This window comes from Engystomops pustulosus, chromosome 7, assembly GCF_040894005.1.
Source record: "Engystomops pustulosus chromosome 7, aEngPut4.maternal, whole genome shotgun sequence".
Classification (NCBI taxonomy): domain Eukaryota; kingdom Metazoa; phylum Chordata; class Amphibia; order Anura; family Leptodactylidae; genus Engystomops; species Engystomops pustulosus.
Window position 1 is genome coordinate 30,411,644 of NC_092417.1, and position 22,327 is coordinate 30,433,970.

The 22,327-nt window shown below is 43.6% G+C and overlaps 1 protein-coding gene across 2 annotated transcripts in view; it reads right to left on the minus strand.

Moving 5' to 3' along the window:
- Window positions 1-21,443, minus strand: part of PLCB2 (phospholipase C beta 2) — a 74,523-nt gene extending 53,080 nt beyond the window's left edge. The window contains exons 1-4 of one of the 2 annotated variants that reach the window (XM_072115294.1): window positions 10,555-10,730; window positions 10,296-10,393; window positions 6,628-6,705; window positions 1,401-1,469 (exon numbers count right to left, since the gene is read on the minus strand). In XM_072115294.1, the coding sequence (XP_071971395.1) occupies window positions 1,401-1,469; window positions 6,628-6,705; window positions 10,296-10,319 (171 nt within the window). In that variant the 5' untranslated portion in view covers window positions 10,320-10,393; window positions 10,555-10,730. Of the gene's footprint in view, window positions 1-1,400; window positions 1,470-6,627; window positions 6,706-10,295; window positions 10,394-10,554; window positions 10,731-21,119 lie in introns of those variants that run through there. The other variant, XM_072115293.1, reaches the window with a different exon arrangement.
- Between the last annotated feature and the right edge of the window lie 884 nt (window positions 21,444-22,327).

The following is a 22,327-nucleotide window of genomic DNA, read 5'->3' on the forward strand; positions in this document are numbered from 1 at the left end:
TGCTGACAATGTGCTTAGATTATGAGGGTAATGGTTTATCTACACTTTTATTTAGCTTCTGAACATTCACTAGTATCTGACACAGGAAAAGAGAGATGAGAGATCAGAGTCGTGAGATGGATATAAGACACAATGAAACACTCAGCTCTGCTATCTCACCTATAACACTCACTGTCAGCTGTGCTATATGCCTCCCTTCACTCGGATCAAGACCTTGTCTGTCTGCTATAAGACTCCACACGGCGGCCTTAATCGCCAGTCTCCAGAAGGAGAACTGTTACTTCCTGACCCTAGTCACAAGCCTCTCACTCAGCCAAACCAGTTCCCTATACTGTACTGAAGAGACCCAACCAGGTCGAAACTGTGTTGTCTACATTTGATTCTGTTCCTTCTGGAATAGATATACGGGTTTGGTTTTAATCCAGAATCATGTCATAATGCTTCCTGAAGGTCATGCTTGATGTCAAGGGAGCTGCCTTACAAGGTAGCTAAAAGAGGCGTGGTTTTCCTTATCCCATCCTGGAAAACTTTGCATATTTTCCCTGTAGCTAGTAGATTAAGTTTCTGCACACTGCTGATTGCTATCAGGAAGTGCCTGTGCCTGACCTGGAATTGTAATGCAGGGGGAGAGGCAGGATGCAGAGAGCACTTCAGTGTGCAGACAAGAGAAGCTATTCATGAGAAGAATCCAACCATAGTCAGAAGATTTGCTGTCAGATCCAAGGACAACCAAATTGCATACACCAGGACTGATAGAGACAGGTTGGAATTATGTATTTTTGTTAATAACAGTGAATTAGAGAATCTGTTATTTTGTTATCCTGAGTTTATTAAAGAATCTTGTCTTCATTGGAATACCCCTTTTAAAGGGGGTTTTCCGATGAAACAAGTTAATAACTTGCTGATTTGGGAGAGTCTTAGTGATAAGACAGATCACGAGAACGGGGGGTCCGATGGAGTTGATCAGCACTCGACAATCTCCATCAGTTCCATAGAGATAAATGGAGCATAACGGTTACGTTCGGCCTTCTGCTCTGCTCATCTCGGAGGGCGACGAGGGGTCTGACGGAGGTACCTCGGACCTCATCGGACCCCCATTCTTGTGGCCTGTGGGGGTCTTATAATCGGACCTCCAACGATCAGCAAGTTAGGCCCTATCCTGTGGTTAGGATCTAACTCGTTTCCTGGGAAAACCCCTTTAATGCATGATAAGACTCCCGGTTGAGCAAAGCCCCTTCTGTAAAATCAGAGAAATATTTGTCTCAAAAATTTTCCCATAACTCTCAAATTAGATGTCTTATGTCAATATGAGTGTGAATACCAGTCATTAGATAACATTACATGTAGCCATAGAGAATCATCCAGTCTAGTGCGTTTCCTTTCCATAATAATCTGAATACCTTGGGGATTTTGGCATATTTTCCAAATCGTGTGTCCCGGATACTTGTTAAGTCAACAAATTCAATTTCCTGTAAAAGTGATTAAAACAAACTGAAGTTAATGAAGGAGCAAGGTTTGTGTAGTTATATATACTCAGAACATACGTTTATGGATATGTAGTAAATGAAATACGTTTAAAGGTCTTCTACTGTCCGACTGACTGATGGTAGAGTAATCCTATTCACATGCTGCTTAGGATTCTAGGAACTTCTTTTATTATAATCCAAAACAGTTTTACTAATTATGCAAATTAGCTTGAGGCTTTCCTTCTTACATCACCGGGACTCCTCGGCTTATAGTTTATTCACCCTCCAGTCCCGATGGGTCCCTGATGTCATCGGCTTTTCAATTCCAATGGGAGGGACCAGGTGGGACTGGATACACTAGATACTTATGTCTTCCTGTTCTAGTGCTCAGTCGCATGAATGGCTCACTTAACCCCACCCCTAAACGGCTCATCATGCCCCTATTATATATTTTACAGGGAGCCATTCAGGAGCTAGAAGAGCTGGCTCTTCTTAGTGAGTGGAGCCTAATGAGCCAGCTCACTAAGAAGAGCTGGAATTCCCATCACTACTCTGTTCCACAGCTCTCTTGCAGCAAGGAAAAAGTGAAATCTCTCTGCTCCATCATCTTATTCAACTCTATCTGCGTTCGGAGGACACAGATAGAGTTGAAGTCCTGAAACTATGGAGGGAGGAGTCAGCGGTGGTGGGGGTGGAGCCAAAAGGTGTCAGAGCCCACCTATGTGTACATGGGTACACCGGTGTGCCAGTCCAACCCTGTCCTCCTATATTCTGCTTTATCAGCAGGGGTATAAGGAGGCAGAACTGCAGTGGGAGGGGCAAAGGAGCAGCCAATCACAAAAAAGTAGGTGTGTCAAAGACTACTTCTGACTGTATGCACTGAACGAGGGCTGTAATCACAGATCTAGTAATGAAGAGCGGAGTTAAATAAGTCCATCATTAAGATCTGAGGAAAATGTTAAGTTACACATGTCCATGAATGGACATTTCCTTAAAGGAAACTTGTCATTTCATTTTTAGGCACCACACTCCCCCTGAATGCAGGCTTGATTTGGGTTATATATGTTTTGACCGGTGCTAGCATGCCATTATACTTGTATCAATAGGCTATTTGGCTTTAATCAAAACTTTGTGTGATTCTGCTTGAACCAGTCATTCACATTTGTATGAATTCTCTGATTCTGCATGTATTTGGAACGTGCATTTTAAGTATTTTTATTGGTGTTTCAATAAATTTGTCTTTACTTTTGAAATGAATCCTATCTCTTCAGGATTTTTTTTACACACCACACTGGCTTTTTGTAGTCTGTGTTGGATCTGTGACCCATAATTTCATGTTTTTGCCATATCTGCCTTCATTATGTGTTCATACTAATAGCAGTGGAGTCAGTGGAGGGGAAGTATCTGCTCAATGCCCATAAGACAGAGCGGAGAAACCCTCTCCTCCAGCTGACATTTACAACATTATGGTATTGCTGATTCCCTTTAGGATGTTTCTAAATATCACAATTAGATGTTAGTAGGATAGTATAAAGCTTTTTATGTGAGAACTTATCGCAGGGAGGAACACTATAAAATGTCCATGATAGTGGTTATATAACGTCTTCTGTCTTCTGCTTCTGTGTGACCACCCCACCCTTGGCATCAGGCGAAATCCAATAAATATCAATTATCAAATGTAATAATTTCTACATCAGATCCAGTGTTATAGAGAAGGAAATACTGAACAGACTGTACATAGTGTCCTGCAGGCAGCGTGTTATAGAGCAGGAGGAGCTGAGCACATTATACAATTGGGCAAATTTACTTACCCGTCCTGTCCGCTGGAGTTTACTGAAAGTGCATTGTTCGATGAGAATGCGCTGTGCCTCGATTCACTAAGATTGTGCGCCCGATATCCTGCATGTGTCGCTTCCCCGCTGAGGTCCGACAGAGTTCACCTTCTTCTTTCTGGTGCATGTAAGTGCATTGTCTTGCGACACAATTTGGAAGTTAAATCCCGCGCTCAGTCCGAATCAGTCGGATTGTCTGATGGCCCGCCCCCAATTTGTGACGCAAGGATCGCATGCGCCAAAATCCCAGCACAGACACTTGTTAAATACCTGTCCAAGCCGTGCAATCCCTGAAAAAGGTGCACAGTCCAACGAAAGTGAGCAGTGTGACCCTTAGTAAATGAGCCCCATAGTGTTTAATCTGCAGGCAGCATGTTATACAGCATAATGAGCTGAATGTACACAGTGTCCTGTATGCAGGGAGCATGTTGTAGAGCAGGAGGAGCTGAGCAGATCGTACATAATGGCACATTTACTTACCTGTCCTGTGCGATCCCGAGGTGCGTTCTCCACCGGAATGCCCATCTGCTGCGATTCATGAAGATCGTGCGCCCAATTTCCAGCTTGTGTCGCTTCCCCGATCAGGTCCGCCGGAGTTCACCTTCTTCCTCCCGGTGTATGTAAGTGCATTGGATGCCACACAAATTGATTTGTTAAATCTCGCACGTTGTCTGAATCCGTCAGATCGTCCGTCGGCCGGCCCCCGATTTGTGTCACGTGAAAGCCGACGCGATTGCGACATAAATCGGTCGCACGCAATGCAGTCCCCGGCGCAATGCCCAAAAACGTCAGAAAACCCAACTGAAATGCGGCCGCGGAACATTAGTAAATAAGCCCCATAGTGTTCTATCTGCAGGCAGCATGTTATAGAGCAGGAGGAGATGAGCAGACTGTACATAGTGTCCTATCTGCAGGCAGCATGTTATAGAGCAGGAGGAGATGAGCAGATTGTACATAGTGTCCTATCTGCAGGCAGCATGTTATAGAGCAGGAGGACCTGAGCAGATTGTACATAGGGTCCTATCTCCGGGTAGCGTCGTATAGAGCAGGAGGAGCTGAGAATATTGTACATAGTCTCCTATGTGCAGGCAGCATCGTATAGAGCAGGAGGAGCTGAGCAGATTGTAGTTTTCTAGAGCAGTGATTTTCAACCAGTGTGCCGTGGCACACTAGTGTGCCGCGACACATGGTCGGGTGTGCCGCGTGGAAAGTTCCCCAAACTATGATGCCCCCTGTGCTTTGTTTCCCGGCAATGCGCAGTCATGGCTTCTTACAATGTAGGAGACGTGTACAATAACACATTCGCAAGCTTTGAACCTCGCGCAACAAAATGACCTCACCGAGGCCGGCGCATCATCCTGAGAGCGGAGAGACTCTCGCATTTGCCCACCGCCAAGGTAATGCCCGCCAATAATGCTGACTATATGAGCTTTTGCCTGAGTATATGAACTGTTGGCAGAATACTCAGCATATGAGCTGGTACTTGTAGTACTCCAGCAGTATACTGTATATAACAATGAGAAATGTAAAATGAGAAATACTATAGTCATGAGGCTGGAGTACTACAAGTACCAGCCCATATGCTGAGTATATGAGCTGGCACCTGTACTCTGGCTTCATGGCCATAGTACTTCTCATTGTACCCCTTTATTTTGCAGTATATGAGCCACATAATAATCAGCACCATATACTAAAAACAGGGAGAAACTGAGAAGAGCTGTTGAGGAAGAGCTTTGTGTGTGTCTTTCCACCATTCCTGCCAGGATATCCATTTTGTTTTTTATCGAAACAGGCCCAGGTTTCACACTGAGTGAGTAAAATAAATTTACAATCTATATTATTAACTATTTGTATTATATAGTCATAATAATATCATTTTGTGCTATTTTGGTTGGTGGTGTGCCCCAGGATTTTCTAAGTAAAAAAGTGTGCCGCGGCTCAAAAAAGGTTGAAAATCACTGGTCTAGAGGACCCATGGCCACCAACACCACCCACCAAATTTTATTCTAAGAAGTACCTAGACCCATGAAATCCTTGCACATCTGTTCCTGTTCTTAATATATATGTACACAAGAGCCATTTCAGGACCTTTGATGGTCTTACCATAGTCTTGAAACAGCAGTATGAAAGCAGACAGAAGGGATGCATCCTCCATTCCCCAAGAAGCTGATTCTAGTACCATATGTAGGAAGTGACTCCAGACTTGTAGGGCTTATAATATACATACAGCCCGGGGCCCATGGCAGGCTTAATCCACCCCTGCCTATTACATGCTGCCTGCACATAGGACACTACATACAAGCTGCTCAATTTCTCCTCCTGCTCTATAAGATGTTGCCTGCAAATAAGACACTTTTTACAAGCTGCTCAGCTCCTCCTGCTCTATAACATGCTGCCTGCAGATAGGACACTATGTACAGTCTGCTCAGCTCCTCCTGCTCTATAACATGCTGTCTGCAGCTAGGACACAATGGGGCACATTTACTTACCCGGCCCATTCGCGATCCAGCGGCGCGTTCTCTGCACAGGATTCGGGTCTGGCTGGGATTTAAGATGGTAGTTCCTCCGCCGTCCACCAGGTGGCGCTGCAGCGCCGAAAATAATCTTAACGCCCCGGAATGCACCATCCCATAGAAGGTGAAGGTGAGCGCTCCCCAAGCGACACATTTTCGGTTTTTAAATGCGGCGGTTTTTCCGAATACGTCGGGTTTTCGTTCGGCCACGCCCCCCCGATTTCTGTCGCGCGCATGCCGGCCCCGATGCGCCACAATCCGATCGCGTGCGCCAAAAACCCGGGGCAATTCATGTACAAGCGGCGCAAATCGGAAATATTCGGGTAACACGTCGGGAAAACGCGAATCGGGCCCTTACTAAATGACCCCCAATATGCAATCTGCTCAGCTCCTCCTGCTCTATAACATACTGCCTGCACATAGGACACTAAATACAAGCTGCTCAATTTCTCCTCCTGCTCTATAAGATGTTGCCTGCAGATAGGACACTATGCACAATCTATTCAGTTCATTCTGCTCTATAACATGCTGCCTGCAGATAGGACACTATGTACAGTCTGCTCAGCTCCTCCTGCTCTATAACATGCTGTCTGCAGCTAGGACACAATATGCAATCTGCTCAGATCCACCTGCTCTATAACATGCTGCCTGCATATAAGACACTTTTTTACACTTTTTTTGCTCTATAATATCCTGCTGTCAGAGAGGACACGATAAACAATCTGCTGAGTTTCCTTGATAATATGCTGCTTGCAGGTCTGTATACAGGCAAGACAGGTAAAACATACAATATATGGTAGGAAAGAATATTCTCACCTTACTCTGGAAAGTCCAATACAGGTAAAAACCTTTTGGGTCAACACGTAGAATTACTGGAGATGCTGTAGATGATTCCTGCACAAAATCAATACATTTATTACAAATATTTCTGCACAAATTGAAAAATGTATGAATGTTTGTCTTCTGCATGTTTACACGAGTCTGGCAATTTTTTCGTCTGGAGGAAAAGCATTTCCTATTGGTCAATAATTTGTCTTAGATTTGCAACTGCATTCTGAGGCTGGGGTAACACGTATGTGTAGGTATGTACAGAATTATCATCACTGTGGGGTCACAACTGTCAGAACTCCACTGATCACAAAACTTTTGAAAAGTTATAATCATATGCTGTTACTATTAAACTACCTCAATCTATCAGCAAATACTGCACTGACAATGCACACAGAGCCTGAAAAGGAGTCATCCCCCTCCTCAGAGCCGGCTACCTGGTTGATCCTGCCAGTAGTATATGCTTCTTTTAAAGATTTAGCCATGCATGTCTAAGTACTGACTATTCTTTACGGTGAAACTGCAAATGGCTCATTACATCAGTTACGAGCCCTCTCCATAGCCGGTAAGTGTTTGCTGCATATTGCAGCAAAGACTTACCAGTAACACCCGCGATCGGTGCTAGCCGGTGACTTAAAAAAGATGGTGACGATCGTCTCTCCCCGTGACATCATCGGGGAGCGGCGATCGGTCGCCATGACAACTTTGGGTCTTCTGAGGACCCGAGGCTGTCTCATTTTAACCCATTCATTACAATTTGCGATTTGCATATTTTATTGAAAGGGCTGGAAAATCCCCATATTCTGCCATTCTGTAGTATGGCAGTATATGGTAGGATCGATCAGACAACCTAGGGTTAAAGTACCCTATGGCGTCTGAAAAACAGTTAAGGTAAAAATCACTAACACATTAGGTATCGAAGCATCCGAAAATGCCTGATCTACCAAAATATAATAATGGTTTTTCACTGTGTTTAACTCTGTAAAGGAAAATAGCGCCCAAAGTTGAAAATGGCACTTTTTGCCATTTTGAAAAATATAAAAAAATTCTATAAAAAGTATCAAAACGTTGCACTGTCCTAAAAATGGTAACATTGAAAACATCATCAAAAGTCGCACAAAATGACACAACAAAAAGCTCCGTATACCTAAGTATGAAAAAGTTGAAATGAAAACATTCTAAAACCTATATAAATTTGTTATCCCCGTTATCGTACCGACCCAAAGAATAAAGTTGACCTGTCATTTGGGGCGCACAGTGAAATCTGTAAAATCCAAGCCCACAAGAAAAAGTTTCAAATGCGTTTTTTTGCCGTTTTCACTGCGTTTGGAATTTTTTTTGTAGTTCCCTGTACACGGCTTGGAATATTCAATACCGACCCTAGGAAGTGCAATTTGTTAGAAAACATGCCATCACACAGCTCTATACATGTAAAAATAAAAAAAAATTATAGATTTTTGAAGATGGGGAGTGAAAAATGGAAATGAAAAAACAAAAAGGGGCCTGGTCGTTAAGGGGTTAAAAACTGCATCTGAAAACCTGAGCTTGTGGATGTCATCATCACAGGTCCTTCTACTAGAGAATATGCACTTAGGGCCTTCATTGCATATTTTGCCATGATTCTGCTCTTCTCCCAGATTAAGGGGCAGAGTCAGTTGAATCAGTATACACAGAGATCATCTCTGACCTTTGACATTTGACTTTAGATGTGAAGAATTGTAGGTAAACAGGAATTTTTGCGAAGAAGAGGTATTGCTAAAAAGGATATTTCACACCCTACTTCCAGGTGTTATTAATGTAGTAAGGTGGCTCAGTGGTTAGCACTACAGCCTTGCATCGCTGGGGTCCTGGGTTCAAGTCCCATCCATGTCAACATCTGCAAAGAGTTTGTATGTTCTTTCCGTGTTTGTGTGGGTTTCCACCGGCTCCTCTGGTTTTCTCCCACACTCCAAAACAAACTGGTAGGTTGATTAGATTGTGAGCCCCATGGGGACAGGGACTGATTTGGCAAAGCTCTGTGCAGCACTATATAAATAAAGGAATTAGTGATAAAATGGTGACAGCTTCCCTTTAAAGGGTCTGTGAAGTAAAAGTCATACTTTCTTTTTTCAAGGGTTGGGATCCCCTTGCAATCATATGACTTTGTGCTTTGCTCGACATGTTGCTCTATTCATACAGTATAACAGGCAGGAGTGCACCAACCATGAGGCAAGTTGAGCCTCTTGCATCAGGCAGCACCACGTGCAGAAAGATAGGGGGCAGCATCAGGGCCTCAGTCACCTGCTAAAAAGCAGGAACTGACACGTTAATAAATGTCTTTTCTCATCCAATGTCAGGCTTGATGTGAGACGCTGCATGGAGAACCCACTTACTAAAAAAAAGGGGGTGTAGGGATGGCCGTTCTACAGCTCACATCAGGAAGAAGAGAGAAGAGCTATAGAATGGCAGACAACCCCTTTAAGCAACGTAGTAAAAAAAACTTTTTTTATTACAGGTTAGTGCACAATTTATTTCAAAAGAAAGGTGTTAGAGAATGGAAACACCAGCGTAGTGCAATATTTATCTGTGAAGAGAGGACTAAGAAAGAGTAGCAGTTCACTTTTCTACAGATTTCTTTCCTTTCCTTACACAATCAAAGGGAACATGTCACCAGATTTTATTCCTTTAACTAGCAGCCCTCTCAGGTGGGGTATGAAATGTCCTTTCTTGAATTTACTCTTGTATGTGAAAACTCTCCTGTTTTCCTATAAAAATCTCCTCTAAAGTCCTGGAAAAAAGAGCAGAGAAGAGTCATATTTTCCTGAGATGAGTCAAGTTTAGATTGCATCGGGAGAGTCACTTCAGACGCCCCTATCTTCGGTTCTGTTGTACATAGAAACATAGTTCTGGTGTTATATAAAAGATAATAATCTTATCTTACAGAAGTACAAGTCTGAAAGGGATCTGAAAAAGGAAATTGTTTCTGGATCCTATAGAACAGTAGATATGGGTGTCAGAGAGATGGCAGCGCGGGACGCCGGCAGGACAGTAAATGTTTATTTTTTTTAAGGAGCCCCCTCTCGCCCACCAAGGTTTTTTTTACAGTCTCAGACAACCCCTTTAAAATGGTGAGTGTAGCAAAATAAATCCAGGTTTGAAGGTATCTGATTTGGTCATCTCCAAATATAGAATCACAAATTTTTGTTTGTGTAGTGTTAAAGCTGGTCATCCTGGCCACTCATCTTCAAATATGTAGTTTTAGGAAGGGTAGGATAAGGTATGGATTAAGACCACTATGGGCCTGTATGAATATTAGTGCCCCTACAAGTGCGCCTGAAATTGCTCTCATGTACTTGTGTATTAAAATCATGAACAGATGTATGAGGATTTAATAGCAAAGGTCCTTCTCAGTATAAAATTTGGTGGGTGATTTGGGTGGCCACGGGCCCTCTAGAAAACTTGGGCCCGGGCTACCGCGCAATCTGTCTATATTGTATTCCACTTCTGGGTAGTATATTGTGTTATTGTTATGGCTTTCAGTATGTTCCAGCAAGGTTGAGAGTGATATATTCACAATGTTTTCTCTTGACTCGTTTCTGCCTTTGATGTCTTGGGTCTAGATGACTAAGCTCACAGGAAGCGATCCTGACCAGGATCCCTCAATGTAAACATCAGACCTCGCAATCACAGCGACGCTCCATCTAGAAGACGCTGAGGTTTCGTATGTCTGGATGTGGCTTCACAGAACGCGCACAGTTTTTGCTTCTTCATTTGCCTAAATTTTCATAACAAATTAGAGTCAAATACTGCAACAACGGCTAAACAAACTACAGTCTGTACCAACACAGGCTAATGGCCGAAAGTACCAGACATGTCTGTACATAGACAATGGCGGCCATTACATGCTGTGTGCAAGACGCCAAACAGATCCTATACCTGACCCAAGTGTCAGGATACATAGGTCTCAATGTGATGTTCTCAGGAAAGGGGAGCACAACACTTCTTGGAGTGAAGCTATGAATTAGGGAACCCCCCCCAGACAGAACATTACTAGGGGCAGAAATACCAAATCCACCCTATGGGGGAGATTTATCATCAAGTTTCTGAGGTAAATCTGTTCTGGTTGCCCATGGAAACCAATCAGAGATCAGCTTTAATTTTATAAACAGCTGTGGGAAAATGAAAGCTGAGCTCTGATTGGTTGCCATGGGCAACTAGAACAGTTCTGCTCTAAGAGACTTATGATAAATATGTGTGCGCATAGGCCCTGATCTATGCATCAATCACTACCAACCATAATAAATAGATTTATCAGAAGTGTCTGAGGTAAAACTGTTCTAGTTGCTCATGGAAACCAATCAGAGCTCAGCTTTAATTCTAAAAACAGCTGTAGGAAAACTAAAGCTGAGCTCTGGTTGGCTGCCATGGGAAACAGTGTCTGATTGCTGCGGGTGCAGTTGAGGAAAAACAATGGGGCACATTTACTTACCCGGTCCCTGCGCAATCCCCGAGGTGCGTTGTCCGACGAGGATGAAGTCTGGCGCGATTCACTAAGATGGTGCGGCCGAGATCCTGCATGTGTCGCTTCCGCGCTCAGGTCCGCCGGAGTTCACCATCTTCTTCCCGGGGCATTTTAAATCCCACACTTAGTCCGAATCAGTCGGGGTGACCGACGGCCACATCCCGATTTGTGTCGCATGAAAGTCGTCACGATTGCGCCAAAATCTGCTTGCGTGCGCCATAAACCTCTGTTAAATGCGGCGCAACACGGAAATACTCGGGAAATCTGATGGAAATGCAGTGTGCGGACCCTTAGTTAATGTGCCCCAATGTCTTCAAATGCCCCCAACATAACCTGAATGAAGAGCTGGTGAGCATGACAGGCCATCACCAGAGACACTGACCTCTCACAGTCCCATACAGGAAAATCATACTGTATCATTTTTTATTGCAAAATCTTGAGTGGCTGATATCTTGATAAAAAGTTTTTGTTGTATATATGCAAATTACATGAAGAAGCTAGTGGGGCGTGGAGTAGCCGCGCTGTGGCCCCAGTAGCTTCTTTGTACCCTCTTACCCTATCCTTAGTGCGCAGCTCCCGTGAGTCCACAAGGCAAATGGGTGTGCGCATGCACAGAGCACACACTCAAAGCTGTGCGGCATCAGCTCCAAAGTTTAATTTGTCAATATGCACATTAATTTCTAAGGCTGCTGGGGGAAATTCATGTGTCAAGCATCCACACTGTTGAGCTTTTCTATACGAGGACATGGGCTGACCCCTCTCCGTACCAAGAGGGTGTTTGCTGCATATTACAGCAAACACCTGCCAGTAACACCTGCGCACCAATTGCGGGTGTTTACATTGCTCTCGGCTGCCAGCGGTGTCCAAAAGATGGCGGCGCCCATCTTGGTGAAGACCTTCACTCCCTGTGATGTCATCGGAGAGCGGCATACAAAGACCCAAGGCTGTTTGAATTTAAAGGGAACCTACCACCACAAATCTACCTATAAAGGTAGATTGGGTGGTAGGTGGATCAATGGGACGTGAGGATAGCCCTTTTAAGGGCTAATCCTCACGTCCCCACACTTTTTTGATAACTTTTATTATCCCTATATTCAAATTTACTTATGCGGCTACTGGGGCGTGGAGTAGCCGCATCTGAGGTTACACGAGGCAGCTACTCCACGCCCCGGTAGCCACTTTACCCCTCCTACTCACCCATCTTCGGCGCGCAGCTCCGCGCGCTCACTGCTCCGAAACAGGCGCGGGTCTGCTCTTCTGCGCATGCGCAGACGGCAGGATCGCTGGACGGGGGCGCGCAGCTACGCGGAGCTGCGCGCCGAAGATGGGTGAGTAGGAGGGATAAAGTGGCTACCGGGGCGTGGAGTAGCCGCCTCGTGTAACCTCAGATGCGGCTACTCCACGCCCCAGTAGCCGCATAAGTAAATTTGAATATAGGGATAATAAAAGTTATCAAAAAAGTGTGGGGACGTGAGGATTAGCCCTTAAAAGGGCTATCCTCACGTCCCATTGATCCACCTACCACCCAATCTACCTTTATAGGTAGATTTGTGGTGGTAGGTTCCCTTTAACCATTTTATTACAATGTGGGATTTGCACATTGTAATAAATGATTAGGAAAATGGCAGTATGGGAGTATATGGTAGGATCAATCAGAAAACCTAGGGTTAAAGTACCTCAGGGAGTCTGAAAAATAGTAAAAGTTAATGAATAAAAAAATCATAAAAATTAAAATCCCTCTCTTTCCCTAGAACTCATATAAATATAAATAAGCTGTAAAAATCATAAACATATTAGGTATAGCCGCATCCCAAAATGTCCGATCTATCAAAATACAATAACGATTATTGCTGGGGTTTAACCCCGTACGGAAAATAGCATCTAAAGTCGAAAATGGCACTTTTTCGCCATTTTGAAAAATATTAAACAATTTATAAAAAGCGATCAGAAAGTGTCTGTACAGTCCTCAAAATGGTAGCATTGAAAATGTCATCTCATTTCACAAAAATCTGAAGTATGAAAAGGTTATTAGCGCCAGAAGGCAGCAAAATAATTTTTTTTTTTGTACAGGAGGTATGAAAATATTATAAAATTTGTTATCCCCATGACCATACTGAACCAAATAATAAAGTAAACATGTCATTTGGAGCGCACAGTGAAAGCTGTGAAATCCAAGCCTTGTGAAAATGGCGCAAATGCATTTCTACACCAATTTCAATGCATTTGGAATTTTTTTCCCACTTCCCAGTACACGGCATGGAATAAAATACCATCACTATGAAGTGCAATTTGTTACCCAGAAAACAAGCCCTCACACAGCTCTTTACATGTAAAAATAAAAAAGTTTTATAGATTTTTGGAGGTGGAGAGTGAAAATACGCAAAAACGAAAAAGGGCCTGGTTGTTAAGGGGTTAAGAACAGCTCAACAACAGGATGTATATGGTGACAGCCTGGCAGCTTCCATCACATGAAGGAACAGGGAACATGTAATAAGCTGTAGAAATCATAAGTAAACCAGTAGTTACATACAGGCTATAGCCCGTACTGTGTGAGCAGTAAGGGTTTCTAGCTTATCTGGACAGAGCTGATACTGCCGATGACAAGGTAGGGGAGGGGAGAAGCATGAGGAAAGGAGAGAGACAGAGAAAGTTCTGCAGAATCACAGACTAGGATGGAGGGACTGATAGAGAACAGGGAGGTCTTGTACCTCACTATTCTGTGCAGGAGACATCTGCATACATTTCCAGCTCTGCTACATACACTGTTACATGTTACATGGCAGCAGCAGCCCCTCCCCTCCCATGAATCTGCAGTTTGTTTCCACTTTGTTCCAGGGCTTATCAGGACATTGAGAGGAGGCAGCCATTGCAGCAATGCGGTAATCCGAGGGCTATAGGAAGGAAACTGTTGTTGTTGTTTTACATCCCAAGAGCTATTGATTTGTGGAAAACAAAAAAACCTTTACAGTTACTCTTTAACCCCTTAAGGACGCAGCCATTTTTTAGCTTAAGGCTCAGCCCGATTTTTTGGATTCTGACTTGCGTCTCTTTATACGGTTATAACTTTTGAACACTGTTACTTATCAAAGCGATTCTGAGATTGTTTTTTCCCCACATGTTGTACTTCATTTTAGTGGTAAATTTTGGCTGATAAGTTTTGCATTTATTTACAAAAAAAAAGAAAATATGATAAATTTTTGGAAAAATTTGCCATTTTCGAAATTCAAAATCATTGCGTTTTCAGGCAGATCGATTTACCACCTAAATAAGTTGCTGAATAACATTTCCCATTTGTCTACTTTACATTTTCATAATTTCTGAAATGTCTGGATAATTTATTTTGCCGTCACGCGGCTTACAAATAGAATATCGCTTTTCCGGATTTTCAGAATTGACTATTTTGGGGATAAATACAGTTTGGAATGAAATTTTACATATTTAGCATCAAAACCCCCTATATAACCAACCCATTTTCAAATCTGCACCCCTCAAGCTATCAGAAACAGCTTTTACGAAGATTGTTAACCCCTTGAGATCTTCATAGTAATTGAATCAAAATGGAGGTGAAATTTAGAATGGTCATATTGTTCCCTTATACGTTCATTTAGCCCTAAAATTTACACATTTCCAAAAGATAAAAAGAGAAAACCCACCATACAATTTGTTCTGCAATTTCTCCTGAGTACAAAGACCCCCCACATGTGGCTGTGACTTGTGTTATGGGGGCACAGCGAGGTGCAGAAGGGAAGGAGGGCGCTGCAGCTGCCAGGATTTTAGTTTCCTCATTGGCCCCTTTTGAAGGCTATAAAATTTTCGCTTTTTCGTTATTGGGGCCATGTGATGCCATTTTTTTTGCGGGATGAGATGCTTTTTCCAATGTTACCATTTTGGGGTTTGTATCACCTATTGTTGAAAATTTAGGAACGTTTTTTGAGGACAGGAGTAGAAAAGCATCAATTCTGTACTGGATTTTTTACTTCTTTTTTTTTTGGTGTTCACCGTATAGACTAATAATCATGTTATCTTTATTCTATGGGTCGATACGATTACGGGGATACCAGACATGAATATATTTTCTTACGTTTTACTAAATTTGTCAAACAAAACCCTAATGTGGGGAAAAATCTATCATTTATGTATTGCCGTCTTCCAAGTGGCATAACATTGTTACTTTTTTGGCTACGGAGCTGGTTGATGGCTTGTTTTTTGCGGGACATGTTGTACTTTGCACCAGTATCATGTCGCAGTACATATGGTTTTTTGATCACATTTTATAGCATTTTTTGTGGGATTGAAAAGGTAAAAATCATAATTTTTGGAGGGTTTATAACAGTTTTTTTTTACGGCGTTTATCGTGCGGGTTCAATAATGATTTACTTTTATTCTACGGGTTGTTACGGACGCGGTGATACTATATATTTGGGGTTTGTGTTATGATTTAGACTTTTTTTTGAGTTATATTTCTCTTTATATGTTTTGGGGGTTTGGGGCATTTTTAGTGATTTATGACTTTATTTTTTTATTGAATAACTTTTTTTTTTACTTTTTCACTTTTATACCATGGGACATGAAGAAGCAATCATCTGATTGCTTCTTCATGATAATATTCTGCAATACTCATGTATTGCAGAGTATTATCAGTGTCAGCCTATACACTTGCATAGGCTGGCACTGTGCCAGTAAGATGACGTCACAGACGCCATCTTACTGGCAATTCTTGCAGGTAACTCTGGGGTCCAGATCGGACCCCAGAGTTACTATAGCAACGATCGGCGCACCCCGAAAACGGTTCGGGGGGGCCGATCGTGGGGGAAAGATCCCCCAGATACATGTTAGATGCCGCGGTCGCGCTGACCGCGGCATTTAACGGGTTAAGCACCCGCGATCGGAGACAACTCCGATCGCGGGTGTTACACTGGGGTGCCGGCTATTAGTCACAGCCGGCACCCCGTGTTTCCCGATGCCGGTTCGGCTCAGATCTTGAGCTGAACCGGCATCAGCTCAGCGTCCGATATATCGGACGCTGAGCGCTAAGTCACTGCGCTCAGCGTCCGATATATCGGACGCTGAGCGTTAAGAGGTTAAAGGGAACCTACCTCCATGAATCTACATAAAGGTAGATCGGTAGGTGGATCAATAGGACGTGAGAATAGCCCTTTCAAGGGCTAATCCTCCCTTCCCGGCACTTTTTGGATAATTTTTATGAACCGAATATGTAAATTTTGTTAATCGGCTACTGGGGCTTGGAGTAGCCGGAGCTGAGGCCACATGTAGCGGCTACTCCACGCCCATGTAGCCTCTTTGTTCCTCCTACCCAAAATCTTCGGTTCGCAGCTCCTCATAGCTGCGCGCCCTCGTCCGATGAACCTGTCGTCTGCGCATGCGCAGAACAGCAGGCCCGCGTCTGCGCGGTCACTGTCCGAAGCAGGATCTGCACAGGCGCGGGCCTGCTGTTCTGCGCATGCGCAGACGGCAGGTTCGTCGGACGAGGGTGCACAGCTACGAGGAGCTGTACGCCGAAGATTTTGGATAGGAGGAACAAAGTGGCTACTGGGGCGTGGAGTAGCCACGCTGTGTAGCCTCAGCTCCAGCTACTCCACGCCCCATATTTGGTTCTTAAAAGTTATCCAAAAAGTGCAGGGACGGGAGGATTAGCCCTTAAAAGGGCTATCCTCACGTCCTATTGATCCACCTACCACCCGATCTACCTTTATAGGTAGATTCGTGGTGGTAGGTTCCCTTTAAGCCTTTCTTTAAAAAATATTTAAATATGTTTTAAGAATTATTTATAACCATTTGCAGAACCCTTTTAACCCAATATTGACTGCTTGTGGATAGATGACTGACCTGTGATTACTTACAGTATTTTTCGGACTATAAGGAGCACCATCAATAAATGCCTGCTAAAACGTCTAGGTTCATATATAAGGCGCACCGGAGTATAACGCACCTGATTATAAGGATGAATTACCAGCAGGTGGCAGACCTGGTAATAAGTACGGTTCATATATAATGCGCACTGGACTATGAGGCGCACCTTTGATTTCTGAGAAAATAAAAGGATTTTTTGTGCGCCTTATAGTCCGGAAAATACGGTATTCTTATTATCCAGTGAACTGTACTGTAATCCGCTATAGGGAAAACCAGCAGTGTTTCATATTACTGCAGTGCCACCAGTGGAGGAAATTGAAAATTACACTTGAACTTGAAAAAGTAGCGCATAAGTATGTGTTGACAATGCGGCTCATTTACTAAGGGTCTGAATCGCGCACTTTCGTCGGGTATCCCGACGATTTCCGATTTGCTCTGAATTGCCCCAGGATTTTGGCGCACACAATCGGATTTTGTCGCATCGGCGCCAGCTTTCATGCGACAGAAATGTGGGGGCGTGGCCGTCGGAAAACCCGACGGATTCGGAGAAAACGCAGAATTTAAAAAAGAATTTGTGTCGCAAGATCACCACTTACATGCATCGGGACGAAGAAGGTGAACTTTGGCGCAGCAGCGACACCTCCTGGATATCGGACCTTAGTGAATCCCGGCGGACCCGAATTAGCATCGGGCAACGCGCCGCGGGATCGCAACTGGACCGGGTAAGTAAATGTGCCCCAATGTGTTTAGATTTTCAGGGTATAGCTTTATCTACACTTTTATTTAGCTTTGGCGCATTATACTAGCATCTGACACAGAGATCAGACAGATCAGCGATAAGATATGATGAGATTCATGAGATGGATATAAAACACAATGACACTCTCAGTCCTGCTTCCTCAACTCATCAATGAAACACACAGTAACCTCTGCTATAAAGACCTTATCTGTATGTAGCTGGTAGAGTAAGTCTCTGCATACTGCTGCTTGCTGGCAGGAAGTGCCTGTCTCTGAGCTGGCCTTGTAATGGGAGGAGGGGGCAGGACGCAGAGAGCCCTGCAGTGTGCAGACAGGAAATGTTGTTCATGAGAAGAAACCAACCATTGTCAGAAGATTTATGGTCGTTTCCAAGGACAACCAAAATTGTGTACACCAGGACTGATAGAGACAGGTTAGAATTATATCTGTGAAATGCTGTATTTTTGTTAATAACAGTGAATTAGAGAATGTGTTATTTTGTTATCCTGAGTATATTTAAGAATCTTGTCTTCATGGGAATACCCCTGTTAGCTCAGACACAGTCCATTTTATCAGTACATTCCCAATACTGCAGCAGCACTACTCACATGAAGATAATGAGGAATTATGAGAATGCGATATCACTGGTAATTTTTTGATAGATTTGATATATTTTAGTTACTGCTTTTTTTCTGCTGTGGTTTGGATTTTGAAACAGGAACCAGCATGGGCCCAAAATAGTACAGTTGACCATGAAGCATCAATTTCTTTATAATGCATTTGAGGATGCAAATTTCCATTAGCTTCTCTCTATGAGAAGTTAAACGGGTGGTCAAACTGGAAAAAGAACCAAAATGTCTGTCATTTTTTATTAAAATTTTTCTGGTTGTCAAAACAGAAAAAAGCAGCAATTTGGACATGTGAATGTTTTTCCTTTATGGAATTTACCTTATGGGATCATAATTTTTTTATTTTTATAGATCATAGCTAGTATGTTCAGGATTTATTTGGTATTTTTATGTGCGGAAGGGGATTCTATAATATGTTTTTTGTGTTTTATAAGTTTGAAGCTTGGTTTATTTTCTTAAAGTTTTTTTTAAGGTGTTTGAACCCTAAGGTCCCCAGTGCTTATACAATGTGCTGAAATACTACTACAATACTGCTGTACATTGGTATTTTGCCATCAGCAGAGTGTATTTGAGTTTCTTCTATTAGAGGCCTGGAAGATTTTGGCTCCTGACCATCATGGCAACTGATTTCTGTATCCTGCCGCTGTTTGGGTTCGCAGTGTTGAACCTGCCAGCATTAATTATGATAAACGGTAGATGTATGGTACCGGCGGGTATGGAGAGGACACAGCTCATGGACCCTCTCTGTGCAGTTTTGCAGCCCTGTTACAACCCTAAAGCACCTTATTAAAACCTTGACACACCCTATTACAACCCTGATGCACCTTATCACAACCATGATGCATCCGATCACAACCTTGAAGCACCCTATCACAACCCTGATGCACCCTATCACCACCTTGATACAACCTATTAAAGCCTTGAGGCACCCTATCACAGCCCTGATGCACCTTATCACAACCTTGATGCACCTTATCACAACCATGATGCACCCTATCACAACCTTGAAGCACCCTATCACAACCCTGATGCACCCTATCACAGCCTTGATGCCACCTATCACAACCTTGATGGAACCTATCACAGCCTTGATGCGCCCAATCACAACCCTGATGTACCCTATCAGAACCCTGTGATGCACCCTATCAAAACCCTGATGCACCCCATCACAACCTTGATGCATCCTATTACAACTTTGAAACACCCTATAATAACCCTGATGCACCCTATCAAAACCCTGATGCACCCTATCACAACCTTGATGCATCCTATTACAACTTTGAAACACCCTATCACAACCCTGATGTACCCTATCACAACCCTGATGTACCCTATCACAACCCTGATGCACCCTATCAAAACCCTGATGCACCCTATCACAACCCTGATGCACCCTATCACAACCCTGATGCACTTTATCACAACCTTGATGCATCCTATTACAGCCTTGAAGCACCCTGTCACAACCCTGATGCACCCTATCACAACCCTGATGCACCCTATCACAGCCTTGATGCCACCTATCACAACCTTGATGGAACCTATCACAACCTTGATGGAACCTATCACAGCCTTGATGCGCCCAATCACAACCCTGATGTACCCTATCAGAACCCTGTGATGCACCCTATCAAAACCCTGATGCACCCTATCACAACCTTGATGCATCCTATTACAACTTTGAAACACCCTATAATAACCCTGATGCACCCTATCACAACCCTGATGCAGCCTATCAAAACCCTGATGCACCCTATCACAACCCTGATGCCACCTATCACAACCCTGATGCACCCTATCACAACCCTGATGCACCCTATCACAACCCTGATGCACCCTATCAAAACCCTGATGCACCCTATCACAACCCTGATGCATCCTATCACAACCCTGATGCACCCTATCACAACCCTGATGCACCCTATCACAACCCTGATTCACCCTGAGCGGCACAGACCAGACACATCCCCTGTACTTCTGCAAAAAAAATTACATTCTTCATTATCCTTTGTGACTTATGCAAAAAACAAATAGTAGGACCAATTCATTTTCCAAGTAGTGATACTCTGCAGTAGTGATACTCTGCAGTGAACCATGAGCACAGGAAACTGATTTGTGCCCCTAAGCGTCATCTAGACTGGATATGACATGTGCTAAACACCTGCTTCTGAATATGACAAGATGATAGACAAAGACAAAACTTTCACGAAGTTTCATTCTTAAAATGTCTAAATCTTTCCCATTAGCAATGATTATATGATGGGGGATATGTTTCTCATTGCTGGGGGTCCGAGTGATCAGTGGTCCACAAGTCCTCTATATGAATAGAGCAATAGTGCACATGTCTGCTCTCTTCTCCATTGACTGCTATGGGACATCTGGGATGACTATTTCTTGCATCCCCATAGAATTGAATTGGGCAGTCGACCAGCATGTGCACCCAATACACCCAAGGGGACATGTAAGCCCCTCTTTTTGAATTCACTAGTGGTCCCACAGTTGGGTGGTCCCATACAGGATTAAAAATCCCCTACCCTAAGTTTCCTAAAGTATTGATCTACAACAACACTAATTTCCCCCTGAACACTGCATAGTACAGAAAACAAACTTTATATAATTGAAGCAGCTTTTTGAAATTTTCACTTTTTGAAATTTTTTCTAATTTACCATTTTTGTCACCCAATTTACTTGACCCTTAAGTATTACATTTGAGTAGGAAGATGAGTGATTGTGCTACTTACATCATCCCATTTTATGAAGCGCTCCCCCTTGGACAGGTAACCTTTGATCTCGGTGGGGGTCAGGATAGGTGTTAGCATGGACATCCTGGATGGTGATGGCTCGCTCCCTCGCTGGCTTCTCACATCATGTGTCCTGGGACGTGCGCTCCTGCTGCCATCCCTCTCAGGTTTCCTGGTTTTATAGCCAGAATTTGTTACAAGCAAATAACCCAGTATCCCTCAATCTGCATTGTAAATAAGCAGGGAAGCGATCACCTTTCAGCTTCCCGGGGCCGTGCTGACGGAGGGATAGTCTGCTCACAGATAGATGTGTAGTAATTATGCTGCAACCAGTTCCACCAAGGGACTTCCTTTTTTCTTCTGAGCTCATGCTTCTCGAGAGCTCCACCGGCTTATCGTGGTTTCATCACAGCTCCGATGCCTATTGAGAAACGTATAGGCCCTCATAGAAAAAAGGTCTAGCGAAAACCCTAAAATAATCTTCTCCCGGGTCGTGGAATACAACGTGACTCTCTAACTTCCTGAAACGTCAAGATAATGAGATAATTACAAAGGGTGGCAACTATCAAAGTGATAAGATGAATATACAAGCTCAGGTTATTAAAGGGGTTTTACACTATTGACCCCTCTCCCCTATCTATGAGATTGCTGATGAGCTGATTTTAGGGAGATTAACATTTTGGCAGTTCCCCAGAGGTGAGAGGGTTGTTATGCATGTACACAGAGTCTCTATTCTCATGAGGCAAGGCATGGGTGTGTGCTGTTATGGGGGCACTGTGTGGCTAATGCAGATATGGAGGCACTTTGTGGATGGTATTTTTATGATGGTACTGTGTGGCTGGTACTGATTTGGGTACACTGTATGACTGGTGATGTTAGGGCGGCATAGTGCACTGTGTGGATGGTGTTCTTGTGGAAGTACTGTGTGGCAGGTGCTAATATGGAGACACTGGGGGTCATTTACTAAGGGCCCGATTCGCGTTTTCCCGACGTGTTACCCGAATATTTCCGATTTGCGCCGCTTGTACATGAATTGCCCCGGGTTTTTGGCGCACGCGATCGGATTGTGGCGCATCGGGGCCGGCATGCGCGCGACAGAAATCGGGGGGGCGTGGCCGAACGAAAACCCGACGTATTCGGAAAAACCGCCGCATTTAAAATCCGAAAATGTGTCGCTTGGGGAGCGCTCACCTTCACCTTCTATGGGA